Source organism: Equus caballus, chromosome 11, assembly GCF_041296265.1.
Source record: "Equus caballus isolate H_3958 breed thoroughbred chromosome 11, TB-T2T, whole genome shotgun sequence".
In the NCBI taxonomy this organism is placed as follows: Eukaryota; Metazoa; Chordata; class Mammalia; order Perissodactyla; family Equidae; genus Equus; species Equus caballus.
Window position 1 is genome coordinate 36769316 of NC_091694.1, and position 13485 is coordinate 36782800.

At 41.7% G+C, this 13485-nt stretch overlaps 1 protein-coding gene across 6 annotated transcripts in view; it reads left to right on the forward strand.

The window, feature by feature from the left end:
• Positions 1-5163, forward strand: part of TADA2A (transcriptional adaptor 2A) — a 49606-nt gene extending 44443 nt beyond the window's left edge. For all 6 annotated transcript variants that reach the window (XM_070227582.1, XM_023652973.2, XM_014741661.3 and 3 more), the window contains exons 15-16: positions 2074-2147; positions 3672-5163. In XM_070227582.1, coding sequence (XP_070083683.1) covers positions 2074-2147; positions 3672-3857 — 260 coding nt within the window. In that variant the 3' untranslated portion in view covers positions 3858-5163. The remainder of the gene's footprint in view (positions 1-2073; positions 2148-3671) is intronic.
• Positions 5164-13485: the final 8322 nt, after the last annotated feature.

Sequence of the window (13485 nt, forward strand, 5' to 3'; positions counted from 1 at the left end):
TAAAAAAAAAAAAAGATATTTCTGTTTCTTATCTTACCTCTTTGGGTATGTACAGAGCAAGATTAAGCCGTATACTATCTGGTAATCCCTTGGTGCTTGGTAGTCAATGACTGGTAGTTCAGGGTAGTGTTAGTTACCCTGCTCCATTTGGTAGATTAGCCACTTCAGGGTGGTATTAGTCACCTCTGCTCCATGTGGTAGGTTAGCCACTTTCCTAATCAGAACATACGACCCCTCCACTGATTAGAGATGGACTAGTCCAGAAGATGACTCATTTGCAGTTTTATCATTCTTTGGAAGCTTGGAACAACAGACTTCGTGATCCCATGGACAACCTCTCAGTAGATTCAGGATCTAGGCAGGCCTCAGAGAAGGCTGCTTTCAGGATGATACCTTTTCTTTTCCATTTATCCTTTTGTTTCAAGTAATTATTTCTTAACTCAAAGGAGAAAAGAGAGTCTTTAAGGGAGTAGCCAAGACAGCTAAATCCAAGTTTTATCTTACAAGTTTTTTACTTCCAACCTGCCCCAATCTAAATACAGAAATACAAATAACTTAATAATTGGCTAACTCAGGGCCGGCCCCATGGCCGAGTGGTTAAGTTCGTGTACTCTGCTTCGGCAGCCCAAGGTTTTGCCAGTTCAGATCCTGGGTGCAGACATGGCACTGCTTGTTAGGCCACACTGAGGTGGCATCCCACATGCCACAACTAGAAGGACCCACAACTAAAATATACAACTATGTACTGGGGGGATTTGGGGAGAAAAAGCAATAAAAAAAAAAAAGAAGAAGATTGGCAACAGTTGTTAGTTCAGGTGCCAATCTTTAAAAAAAATATATATGTATATATTGGCTAACTAAAATGAATGAACTAATATGACCATGCAACTTTGGTATTTGTGTTTTCTGGACCATCTGCACTCCCTTATTCCTTGTTGCTTCCTAGACTGATGTTAGCCTTCCTCATCCTCTATAGTTAGGTTGAGGAAACCCCTTGCTCCCCTTCATGCTCTGAGTTGCTCCTAAGGCAATGCACAGTTAGGAGCCTGGATCATTGAGTGTAACTCAGAGTCTGGTAACTTTAGTAAGGCACTAATGATTTTAGTCTCCCTTTTTCAGCATTTAGGGTGAGGCTAGGCCTGTCGGTTATGGGGAAGCCCTTACCCCTTTGTTGATGTTGTAGGTAAGCCTGTTTTCTAGCAGAGCCGCCTATAACAGTCCCTCCCCTTTTCCTCCACCACCTAAACGGCAGCCCCCATAAAACTTGTTAATATATTATTCTACGTTTTCTTTTGCTTGACTCAGTCCATCCATGCCCAACTGAACAGTAATCCCAAATAGACATTCAAAACAAAACCAAAAAATTTTGCACATCAAGCTTCCCATCCTGGGCAGTGACCTCATACTTGGGTTTCTTTCTCAGGTATGTGAGTTCACCTCAGCCTCTGCTTTGCCATATAATGGTTCATTGTTCCTCCGTGTAGATCTTTCAGGTAAACAGGGCTACTTTGGAAGGAACAGATATTCCCTCACATAATAAATAAGACGGGACTTTTGCTGGCCTAACAGTCTGCCTTTGATCTGAAGGCAAATGGTACTTGGTTAATTACCATATTTGCCTTGTACTGCTGGCAGAGTAGCAAGGGTTAGGAAATGTCTCTCCTGCAGAGTTGTTATTTCTACTCATCAGCTGCCAAGGCCAGCAGTGTATGACCTTTCTTAACTGGATGACATCTGGGCTTTAGATATTAGAATCTCCTACTGGTTAGGAAGAAATGGGTGATAACTACTGTGGTAAGTAGTCATATTTGATGCTAAGGGATATGTGATTGTATGTGTAGTGTAGCAGAGCAAAGGGCACATGAATTACCATTTTTATTTTCAAGTGAACATTGGGGTGCCCATGTTCCTAGCTAAACTGAGGCCTGAGGTGATGGGTAGAGAGTTCCTACAGCTAGATATAGTGATCTTGTACCTAACTGGCCTGGCGTTAGTGGTGAACTCTGTAATACTTTATACTTGAGGAATCGTCACTCCTATGAAATTTATTCTCTTTTCTGTCTATGTGTATAGGTAGACGAAGTGCACCACCCTTGAACCTCACTGGCCTTCCTGGCACAGAGAAGCTGAATGAGAAAGAAAAGGAGGTAAGAAAAAGAAGGGGAGCTAGAGGAAAGAGAGTAGGGGCTGATTATGCTTTGGGTTGTCATGATCAAACCCATTTTGCAGGATCAAACCCATTTTGTTCTGCTCATGTAACATACATGTCCAGGTCTAGTCCATGCTAGAAGTTGAGCTGAAGAATGAACCTCAGCAGGTTTCAGAGAGCTCCTTTCCTTATCGACTGCCACCATTCATCTTCTGAGAGAAGAACATGGGATGTGTAAATCTGAATAATAGCAGCTGTCATTTATTGAGCATTTACCATGTACAAATACTGTGCTAAGTGCTTTATGTAAATGAAATTGAGTTTTTATTAACTTAAAATCACTTGTATATGAAAATGATTATTTCCCATTAGAGTGGTCACTTTGAGAAGTTCTACACTTATTCCAACAATATAATCATCACTTAGAAGATTTTCGGAATTGTTTCCATAGCATGTTTATAAGCATAAAGAAAGGAATTTGTCATCATATATAGTCGTACATTAATTTTGATTAAAAAATGCCATGACCTATTTTTTTTTCCCATTATAATCATCAGGTTTGTCTTCATGTTACTTTTGGCTGTTTCTAAAATTTAAGTCCAGCCTCAAGAGTCATCATCAAGCATTTTCAAAAGAATGTGCGATGGCTCTGAAGTGCATTCCCAAGGGGAGTTTCTCTTTTATTGCTCACGTGTTTTTACAGTTCCAAAGATCAGGCCCCACATCTGCCGCTCCAGGTCATCAACTCAGGTCAGAGAGTGAGGAAGAGTCGCGGAGTAGGGGCTAGTTTAGTCTTTCCTTTTCTCCACCAGGAATGGTAAAGATTAGTTTGAGAGTAGAAGGAAGTACGTGTTCCATGGAAGTATTGCTGAAGAAGCTCACAGGCCCTTCTGATTTATGGACGGAATGGCCTAAGTCCCAAGCAGTTGTTGTTCTTACCTACAAAGTGGTGGCCTCGGACTGCTTACTGCTGGATAATAGCAGGTGAACTGGAATTGAGCCAGCTTTCTAGACAGCTAAAGTGGCCTCTTAGCCATGTCTCTGTCTCCTGTCCCTCTAAAGTGGGAAATGTATCACAAAAGCAGAGACTACTTACTACTTTATGCCGATACTAAAAATAATGTGATTCACACTTGGGCATCCAAGTAGCTGCACCCCCGCCCCAACTGTGTCCTGTGGCTCTTCCCTGACTGGCTGTGTTGGAATGTGCTGGGCTGGGCCTCAACCCAGGCAGCTCCTCAGGACACATACTTGTCTTCCCTGACGAACCCAGGCGAGCCAGCCAACACCTGCTAAAGGCTCTCCCAGCATCCTACCCCGGCTTTCTCTTCCTGAGTTTCTGTCTTTAGGGAATAGTCTCTCCAAAGAGGAGACTAAATGGAATGCGGTCCAGCCACCTAACAGCTCCTATAAATAGTTGGAGGTTGATGTCATTTTTAAAATTTTATTTTGGCTATACCTGCTGGATTAAATTATGAAAATGACAGATGTTAATGTTTATTAAATTTGCCATGTCTTGCAGCTCTGTCAGATGGTGAGGTTGGTCCCAGGAGCCTATTTAGAATACAAATCTGCTCTATTGAACGAATGTAACAAGCAAGGAGGCTTGAGACTGGCACAGGCAAGAGCACTCATCAAGATAGATGTGAACAAAACCCGGAAAATCTACGATTTCCTCATCCGAGAAGGATACATCACTAAAGCCTGAGGCTCTAAGGGCTTGGGACCAGAAATCACAAGTCTGGGATGTGCTGGGCCAAAGGACAGTGCGGGCATTCTGGAGAGTTTCATTTTTGAGCTGAATTCTCATTGTAAAAAAGAAGGGAAGGACAAAGGAAACCTTAAGTTGTATTAATGTCTACTTTCCTCTCCACCCTCCTCTAAAACACTCCTGTTGTTGGTATTGTGCTGTAGAGTTATGTGCTAGATAAGCTATTATTAAATGTGAGTGGGCCTTCATTCCTAACACCTCTTGTAACTAAAACAAGAACCATAGTACCTCACATCACAGTGTTGGTAGAAATAGAACTAAACCAATCTTTAGTCCCAGGAGTCCAGCTCAGATCCTTGTATTTGGGAGGTTGGTTTTCTGATCATCTGTTTTGCCTTCAAACATTACAGACAGATTTAAAATAAAGAGAAGGGTTATAGAGCCTCTCTCTTTCCTTCTGAGGACTTTTTAAGCTGACAGCTTAAGTTTATGATCCAAGGGGAGGAAAATCTCCCCATGATGGTCTTGTCCCAAACTGCATCTTTAACTTTAATGTCTGGCTTTGTACTTTGCAGTCTGTCTAATCTGCAGTAGACTTTTGAGGAGGTGGCACTGGATATAAAATGTGTTATTTTTAGAATTAATGGATTAAAATGTTTTGCTACCTGATTTGCGGGTGTGTCAAATATTCTGGTAACGAAAGCACACTTCGGGTGTTGGATGCCCGCCTCATCATGCTGCAGTGTCTCTGCTAACATGTGTGTCCTGGACTCACCCTGTTCTTGCCCTGGATACCAGGCCCCTGAGGATGGAGTTGATACAACTGACCTCAGCTTTGCTTGGATTGAGACCTGAACCCTAATTTCTCAATGGTTAAAGGCTAGCCTGCAATAAAAGCTACTTTTAAAACAAAAGTAAAGTAGTTTCATATATGGGACTCACTAGGTGCGGGGGTGAGTACCCCCCACATCTGAAACTTGGTCTTCAAACCTTTCTGCAGAGTAAGAAGCCGCACTCAGAGCCATGGTTATCCCATTGCTGCTAGAAGCAAAGTTCTGTATAGAAATAACTTCACAGTCTGCACACATTGCCTCCAGTAGCTGACAGATTCTTTAATTCCTTCAATTTTCAAAATATCTAATTGAAATATTACATGCTTTGTTGGAAGTATCTGCTCAAACGTTTTGACTGATGTAAATATGCATGCAGCTTGTTAATAGACTTCTCCTAGAGAGTTACAAATGAAAAGGAAACTCTTAGGATCTGGGGGAATTAGAATAAAGGACTTCAGTCTTTAAAAAGAGTGGCTTGTGGAAATGGTGTCTTTTCTTTGCATAGTTATATCTCTTAGAAAACGTATTCTAGGGGCCGGCCCTGTGGTGCAGCAGTTAAGTTCGCACGTTCCGCTTCTCGGCGGCCCAGGTGCAGACATGGCACTGCTTGGCAAGCCATGCTGTGGCAGGCGTCCCACGTATAAAGTAGAGGAAGATGGGCATGGATGTTAGCTCAGGGCCAGTCTTCCTCAGCAAAAAGAAGAGGATTGGCAGTAGTTAGCTCAGGGCTAATCTTCCTCAAAAAAAAAACAAAACGTATTATGCTACCACCAGCACCCCTAGTTGGTATAAAGGGATTGTGTCTTATCCCTGAAAGGTAGTTCCTTTTCTAAAAATTTGGGATGCATGAGACATCAATGTCAGGTGATGTCTGTTATAGTCTGAAGAGTCCTTAGTCTTGGTATCGGAAGGCTTCCTGGGAGAGGTGAGCTTTTGAGCCAATGACAAGATCAAGAGGGGAGAGAGAAAACAGCAGATGGTTGGGGAGACTGTTCCAGACAGTGGGTGGAGGATGGTGTGGAGGCAGCAGTGGGAGTAAGGAAAATGGTGCCGAGAGGTTTAGTTGGCTAGGACACAAGGGGCAGCTGTGGTAGTTAGGAGTGGGAGGATGGTAAGACAGTCTGATAGAAACCTTGGAACCAGTTGAACTCTGAAAAAGTGATGGGGAATCAGTAGATTAGATGAAAATGGCATGGATCAAAATAATGATAGAAGAAGAGGCTGTAATTTCAAATACTGGATTTTAGAAAGTAGGATTATTATTATTTTGGTAAACCCAACTTTGCAAAATTTCGCATTTATAATAGAAAAGCACTTGCTGATATTTGATGTGGCTGGCTTAAGTATGTTATTTCCTTCCATGCTCTTACCACCGAAGAAAGGCCTGCCTTTTTTTTTTTTTTTTTTTTTTTTTTTTTTGAGGAAGATTAGCCCTCAGCTAATATCTGCCACCAATCCTCCTCTTTTTGCTGAGGAAGACTGTCCCTGAGCTAACATTCATGCCTATTTTCCTCTACTTTATATGTGGGACGCCTGCCACAGCATGGCTTGACAAGCAGTGCCTAGCACCTGGGATCTGAACCGGTGAACCCTAGGCCACCGAAGCAGAATATGCAAACTTAACCCCTGTGCCACTGGGCTGGAGAAAGCCCTTTCTTGTTACTAAAAAATCCAGAGCTAACAAGGACCTTTCAAAGAATATTCCATCCTTCCCCTTTGCTGCTAAACGGGGTTAGCTATAAACCCAACTACACTAACAGAGGTCTCTCTTAGTTCAGATCATCTCAGAAGAGGGAGAGTTTACTCTGAAACTCAACAACATGAATAAAGACCTTTTACTCTTAGGAATTTTTATTGCAATTTAACATTAAAGGTTCCTGCTGGAATATTATGTATATCCTTCTCTGTCAGTGGTAGGAAATAGAGAACAAAAATTTCTTTCTATGTAATGACCCTTTCTTGGGCTCAAAGACCTACACTGTCTCTCATGAGACCAACTCACTATTCAGTTTATCTTTTCTTAGGTTCCAGTTTTCATCCTTTTATTGTTTACAACCTACCCGCCCCCCCCCCCCACCCTTTTAAATCTGGACTCAGTTAATTAACCAGTCCTTGCTGAGAGATAAGAACGAGTTTCCCAGTTTTGAGTAAGGAAATCATCAGCTTGTGGTTAGCTGGAAAGGGAAGAAAACCAGTGATGTTGATCAATAACAATAAAATTCCAGTTGGTAAGTCATTCTAGCTTTAGGAAATATGTAGATATATAATAAGAGAAAAAAAGTTTCCAGTATGAAGAATCAGAGGCCCAAATTACATAGAGAATCTTGGAAAAACTCACTGAGATTTACTCCTAAGCACTTTTCACTGGTCTCTAGGCAAGAGCATGGTACCCTGATTCTAAACAGCATTCTGGGAGATCGCTCATCCATTTTTAAGGACGTCTTTGGAAATACCTTCTAGATATACACTGTATTATTGTTAACACAAAAAGCTTTTCCACAACTTACACATACCTGGCTTTTTCTTTGAATTTCTAAAAATTAAAGTTTGATTCGAGAAGTACTGATCTGGAAGCTTTGCTTTCCTTTCCACAGTGCTTAGCCAGATGTGGTTAACCTCTCCTAGATCTGCCAGAAAGGACCGGCTCTGGTAGAGTGGGACACTGCCATGTCTGTGGCCTTGTGTAGAAGAGGTAGCCCAGCTAAGGCAAAGGATTTTTCTTCAGTCAGACAATAACCAGCCCTTTTGACTGCATGTAAGTGAAATTGAGCAGGATCTCGGAGTGTAAGCAGGCTCAGGGCAGCTTGGAGAGCGTAGTAATGGTCCTGCTGACATAGGCCCTTACTTTGGGAGTGAGAACAATAGTGAAGAGCATTTAGGGAATATTTTGGAACCTAAGTAGCTTATCCATGAAATATGCATCAGTACTGAGTGTTAGAGCCAGCCCTGGTGGTGTAGTGGTTAAGTTTGGGGTGCTCCACTTCAGTGGCTGGGGTTTGGTTCCCAAGTACGGACCTACACTACTTATCTGTCAGTGGCCATGCTGTGGTGGCAGCTCACATACAAATAGGGGAAGATTGGCAACAGATGTTAGCTCAGGGTGAATCTTCCTCAGCAAAAAAAAAAAAAAAAAAAAAACTGAGTGTTAGTGTGCTGCTTTTGAGGGGTGGGGGGACAGGTGAATAATTTCTGAGAAGTCTGGAAAGCCAGTTTCTATATCTGTCTTTTTCTCTTCAGTGATTGCCTTCTGCCTTGGCTTCTATCAGTTGAGATGTACTGTGATGAAAGAGTATCAACTGCCCTTTGATGTGATTGACTAGGCTTACAAGCCAAGAGACATAGGTATTTAAGGGAAGGATGAATGTCTTTCACCTGCCATTAAAATTCCTTTGTCACTGTGAATTACTTGATGGTTATGCATTGTATACTGGGCCCCCTTCCCTTTCAAGTGCATTGGGTACTGAGCCCCCTTTCCCTGTCAAGAGTAGGTATAAGGAAGTTGAGATAAGAATGTGGAGAGTGACCATTAAAAGGTTTAAAACCCAAAATGGAGAGCAACAAAAAATTTGATTTAATAGGCGTATCCCTGAATGTCACAGTACTTCCCCTTGTCTTTGGAAGCCTGCGGTTAACCTTTGCCAGCCCAGACTTGCTTCCCGTCTTTGATGGCTGAGTACTTAAGTCTGATGCACTTATTTTCTACTTTGGAGCACAGGAGATGGATTTCCGTGGCACCAAACTAATCATTTGGTTGAATTAATCTCTCATTCTTAACCAAACAACACTTTTTTTTCAGCTTGCTCTGTTTTCCCCTGAGGTCTTATGTGGCAGAAAGGTTCCAGGTGGCTTGCTAATAATCCTACCTTGGTCCAGAGTTATGTTGAACAGAAGTAGCATCTTAGGAATTGTGGAAAGGAGAAGACCTCATAATTGTTTTAAGAAACCAACACTTTCTTAATCAAGGCAAAAATGCTGAAATGCTGTCATCTTATCACCCTTCTTCAGTGAACTGACAGCTAAGTGCCAACTCCTGACACTTCTAATGAATCTCTCTTCTCTTTGGAGAGCTATCTGCCAAGTATACTCCCTGTTTCTAAAATTGTTCACAATGACCTAACCTTCTCTTTTCTCCCATTAAATAATAGATACCTACTAATTTGGATCGCCCCCACCCCACCCCCTATTATCCCTCTTCATTTAGGGAATTCCTTTAAAACATAAAAAAATATCATTTTAATAAGTAAAAAAATTAATCGACCTGCACTTGGAGCTTAATTTTAATGTTGCCAATCAATGTCCCATGCAAGAAAACTGATTTTGAATTGGGGCTAAGTGATGTTTTTCAGTTTCCAATCTTAGGACGTTATCTAAGATGAAAAGAGCATTTTTCAGGGTAATTTAATAGCTTTCCCCCCAAAAAAAATATTATAAGGGAGGGAAAAGTTCAGAAATGCCATGAAGACCCTAGCCAGGGGCCTTAGAGATGGGTGGACTGATTTGACCTTTCCTTAGAGGAGGAGGGCAGCAGTGTTGCAACCCTGGTCCCATGGGAATTTGCTGTCTGCTTTGGAGAGGTGGAACAGCTTTTCCACACCGTGTCTCATTAGGAGCCTCTTTTTAACCAAGGTCAAGCTGCAACAGAAAAAGCCACTCTAAGGTGGGGGGGGGGGGGGGGGGGGCAGGCAGGAGCCAGAGCCCTTATTTTTCCCTAGTGGATGACTCCTTGATATATTTTTACCAAAGGGCATTCATCTAAGCTCTAGCCACAGGTGACAGCAATGTCAATCTTACCTGGTGGCCCTGCCCCAACAAGAAAATCTTTGCCTTGTTTTGGGCGTGCATAGTTTCAGATTCAGGACACCTGTCAGATCTAAGTCAGCATCGGTTTAACTTCATGATGCAAAGCAAAACGCTTTTGAGAGCAAAATCTCCCAGGAGTGCCTCCACCCCCAGCAACTGCACAAAAGAAGGCGTCTGTGGGAGAGAAGGGTGGCTATAGACGTCATTGCATCTTCCAGATCCCAGCTGTGACCTGGCTCAGAGTTTTACAGTTAAAAATAACCGTGGCTTAGAGTTGGGGGAAAAAAGTAAACTGTTGCGTCTCCATGGAAACTAGGAGAGGGAAAAAGGCAAGCCATGGATTTCCAGCAGATGTGGCGAGATGCGGTGGATATAGGGCTGGAAGTTTAGAGGCCCTCTGGTGAAAGGAGATAGTCCTGATTAGCATCCAGGATGTAGCCAGACATTGCTCCAGGGCTCTAGAGACACATTTTGCTGGCAAGATATGTTCACAACAACAGTGTATACGTCAGGTGCAGAATTATTTGAGGCTTCCAACTTCCTGTAACTCAGATTTGCTACTATTTGGCAAACAGCAGATGAGCAACACAGTAGGTTACATGTTGCCTTCTAACCAATCTGAGAACCTCTGCTCTTTGCCCCTCCCCCGCTCCCGCCCCATTCACATTCCATTCTTTCATTTGTATAGTCAGAGGCTTCACAGAACTAGTAGCAATATAAGGGGAAGTCTTGAGGCTCTTGGGCTGACATGGACATTTAATCCTATTTAGTAGGACCCGATGTTTTCTCTTTGGTGTTGTAGGAGATTATGCAAAGTTGCCTTAATTACCAAGGATGTCCTTAAAAGTATGCCACTTGCCATTTCTGGTACTATCAGAGGTGACTAACTCTTAGAGGGATATTTTCTTTATTTTCCCTTTCTTTAATGGTTTCTTTAAAAACAGTCTTTGGGACCTGCCCAATGGCATAGTGGTTAAATTTGTGCGTCTGCTTCAGCGGCCCGGGGTTCACAGGTTCAGATCCCAGGCGTGGACCTACTCATCCTTCATCAAGCCATGCTGTGGTGGCGTCCCACATACAAAGTAGAGGAAGATTGGCACAGATGTTAGCTCAGGGACCATCTTCCTCAGCAAAAAGAGGAAGATTGGCAACAGATGTTAGCTCAGGGCCAGTCTTCCTCACAAAAAGAAAAAAAAAACCCAATCTTTCTCCTCAAGAAATACATGAATACATTCTAGTTGTAAACATTTTTTTTAAAGCCCTCTTTTCCTTTCTAAATGAAGAGTTTATATGCATTCTTGTTTACCTGCCCAGTGCATGTATTGGAAAGACCCGTGTGCTAATCTTTGTTCTGCTACTTAATAATACAAACTTGGGCAAGTTTGTCAACCTCTCATGTCTAATGTGTGGTTGATAATACCTACCTGACTGGGTTTGGTGAAGATTAAATGGGATAACACATGTAACACACCAGGTACCTCCCTCACTTCCCATGGGGCCTTTGGTATTTTCATTTAACTCCAGCCAGGTTTGAGCAAGCACTTGATTTTCCTGTACCACATAATTCACACCATGCTAAAGTCTCACAGAGGGCTACTAAGATCTGAAAGACCTTAAATGTTAAAACAGGCACATGTGCATTTTTCAAGGATGTTGTTTATATTGGAATTCTCATCACTGTGCATCATTGCCACAGTCCCCAGGTTGAATTAAGGGCAGAAAATTTCAGAGACAGACAGATATTAAATGACCTAGTTATCCTAGACATGTTGTAATATTCCTTTATCTAATGCCTAGCTTGAGAAGCTTGAAGTCAGGTTACAAAACTGTATGCACACTATGGTTGTAACTGTGTAAAGAAAACTAAAAAATCCTGCATACAAAAAAGACCAGAAAGAAAATATGCTAATCATTGTTTTGTTAAGTATTAAAATTATGGGTGATGCTTTTTCTTTCTTCTTCTTCTTCTTCTTTTTTTTTTTTGGTAACCTGACATTTCTTTATTAACAGAAAAATAAATTTTGTGAGAACTATGAAAACTCTAAAAGTAGAAGTTTAAAGTATTTTACATTAATAAAATCTAGTTAATCCTTAATCCTTATAATAGCCATATAAGGTGCTATCTTACATCTTATAAAATCACACAAGCCTTAGGCAGATTTCTGTAGTAGATGAAATATGTTTTGGGACGTCTGTCCTCCTAGTTCTTTTATCTTTTCCATATTTATAGAGTTTCCTCCCAGATAACTGGTGTCTACTGTCCCTATCAAATGTGTCAGAGGACAGTAGCTCCAAGATTTACTTCTCTGGAGGATTTGCATTTTTATAGCTATCAATAGCATATACTCTGGAATTACAGGCCTTAGCAAGCAGGCGTTCCAGACACACAGGACCTGATGACACCCTGAAATCAAACTTCTGTAGTCTCAGGAGCCCTGATCACAGCTGTTACCCAATTCTGACAGATATATCTAAGCTGTTGCCAATTTGTTAACCAAAGGCAATGATGCCAATGGAAGATGCAACTATTCTTTCTGAGGGACCCATAAAGTTCTGATTAATCTGAGGAGCAGTATTGTCCAAGCAATTAAGAACAATTTTGGAAAGACAGACATCAGAAGCCAAGCAGAGTAGAAGTTTCCACCCTCTACTCACTCTGTCTAATCAGATCAGCTCTCATTCTGCACAGAAGCTGCACTGCGCGAAAGCACTGCTTATTTAGACGTAGTCAGGAGCACCACCCCTTCCCGGGACATAGACAAGTCATACGTTTGTCGCTGACGGCCTCTAAAATGTTTCTATGTCTAAAATAGTTGATACCTATAAAGATACCTATTTATAGTCTAGTAATGTGCTATCCAGTAAGGTAGCCACTAACCTCATGTGGCTATTTAAATTGGTTAAAATTAATTGAAATAAAAAATTCAGTTTCTCAGTCACATGAGCCACATTTCAAGTGCTCAAAAGCCACATGATGTCAGTGGCTACTGTATTGGACAGTACGGACACATCACACAAAGTTCTATTGGACAGTGCTGGTCTAGAAGATAATATCTTCAAATTGCATTTCTGTAGAGGCATACATAAGCCCATACTTTCAAGTTCTGTAAAGGTGTAAAGCCCCTCCCTACCCACAGGCATATATGCAGAGTCATTAAATGGTCTTATGACTTTAGCACTTCGTCCTACTTTCCTTAATCTCTAGATCTTTACACATACATCACACTCAACACGAACTCTATTTTAGCCCTCTCCCTCCTCTTCACTGATGGGGATGTGATTCTTCGTGGTAGGCTTAGTTCCTATAATCCATGGAAATGCTCAGCTCCTTGTCACTAACTAGAGCTGTTCTGGAAATCTGCCTTCTGTGTAACAAACAGGCTTGAATATGAAGAGGGATGTATCTATTTGTGCTGCTGAGTCATTGAATTGACTGAAGGAAGGACTGTAGGGGGAGAAAGCAGCATACAATCGTTTCTATTAGAGATTTTGCTATTTTGGTATTGGCATGTCAACAATAAGTCACTAGATGAATTGATGGTGGAGCAATTTCGTGCTGGGAAGATGCCTTTCCCAGGCAAGATTCGAACTCCTCGTGTTTATCCTGAATCAGATTCTGCTTTGTTCTCTTGCAGAAAGATTAAATTTGCCTAATTTTAAAGCTTTAATTCTCTCTTATGAAAGCAAAAATAAATAAATCTCTCCATTCTAGGCCTTTTTAGCTCCCCTCAGATTATCACTAAAGTGCCTTTGATGTTATATTTTTGTCTGGAAGCAGCTAGAACTTTTAGATATTCCTGCGCCCACGAGATGACTCTGAATCCGGTCAGAGATCAGGAAGAGCATAGAAAAGCCTCAAAGCTTTTGGCTGAAGGTGCTGGGAGATGGAAACCCAAAGCGCGGTTTTTACTTCCCGCACCAAACCCTCCCCCCCAACCTAGGACTACTCGTTTGACTATTCAGCAGTTCTGATGCCAACGATTTTACAACGG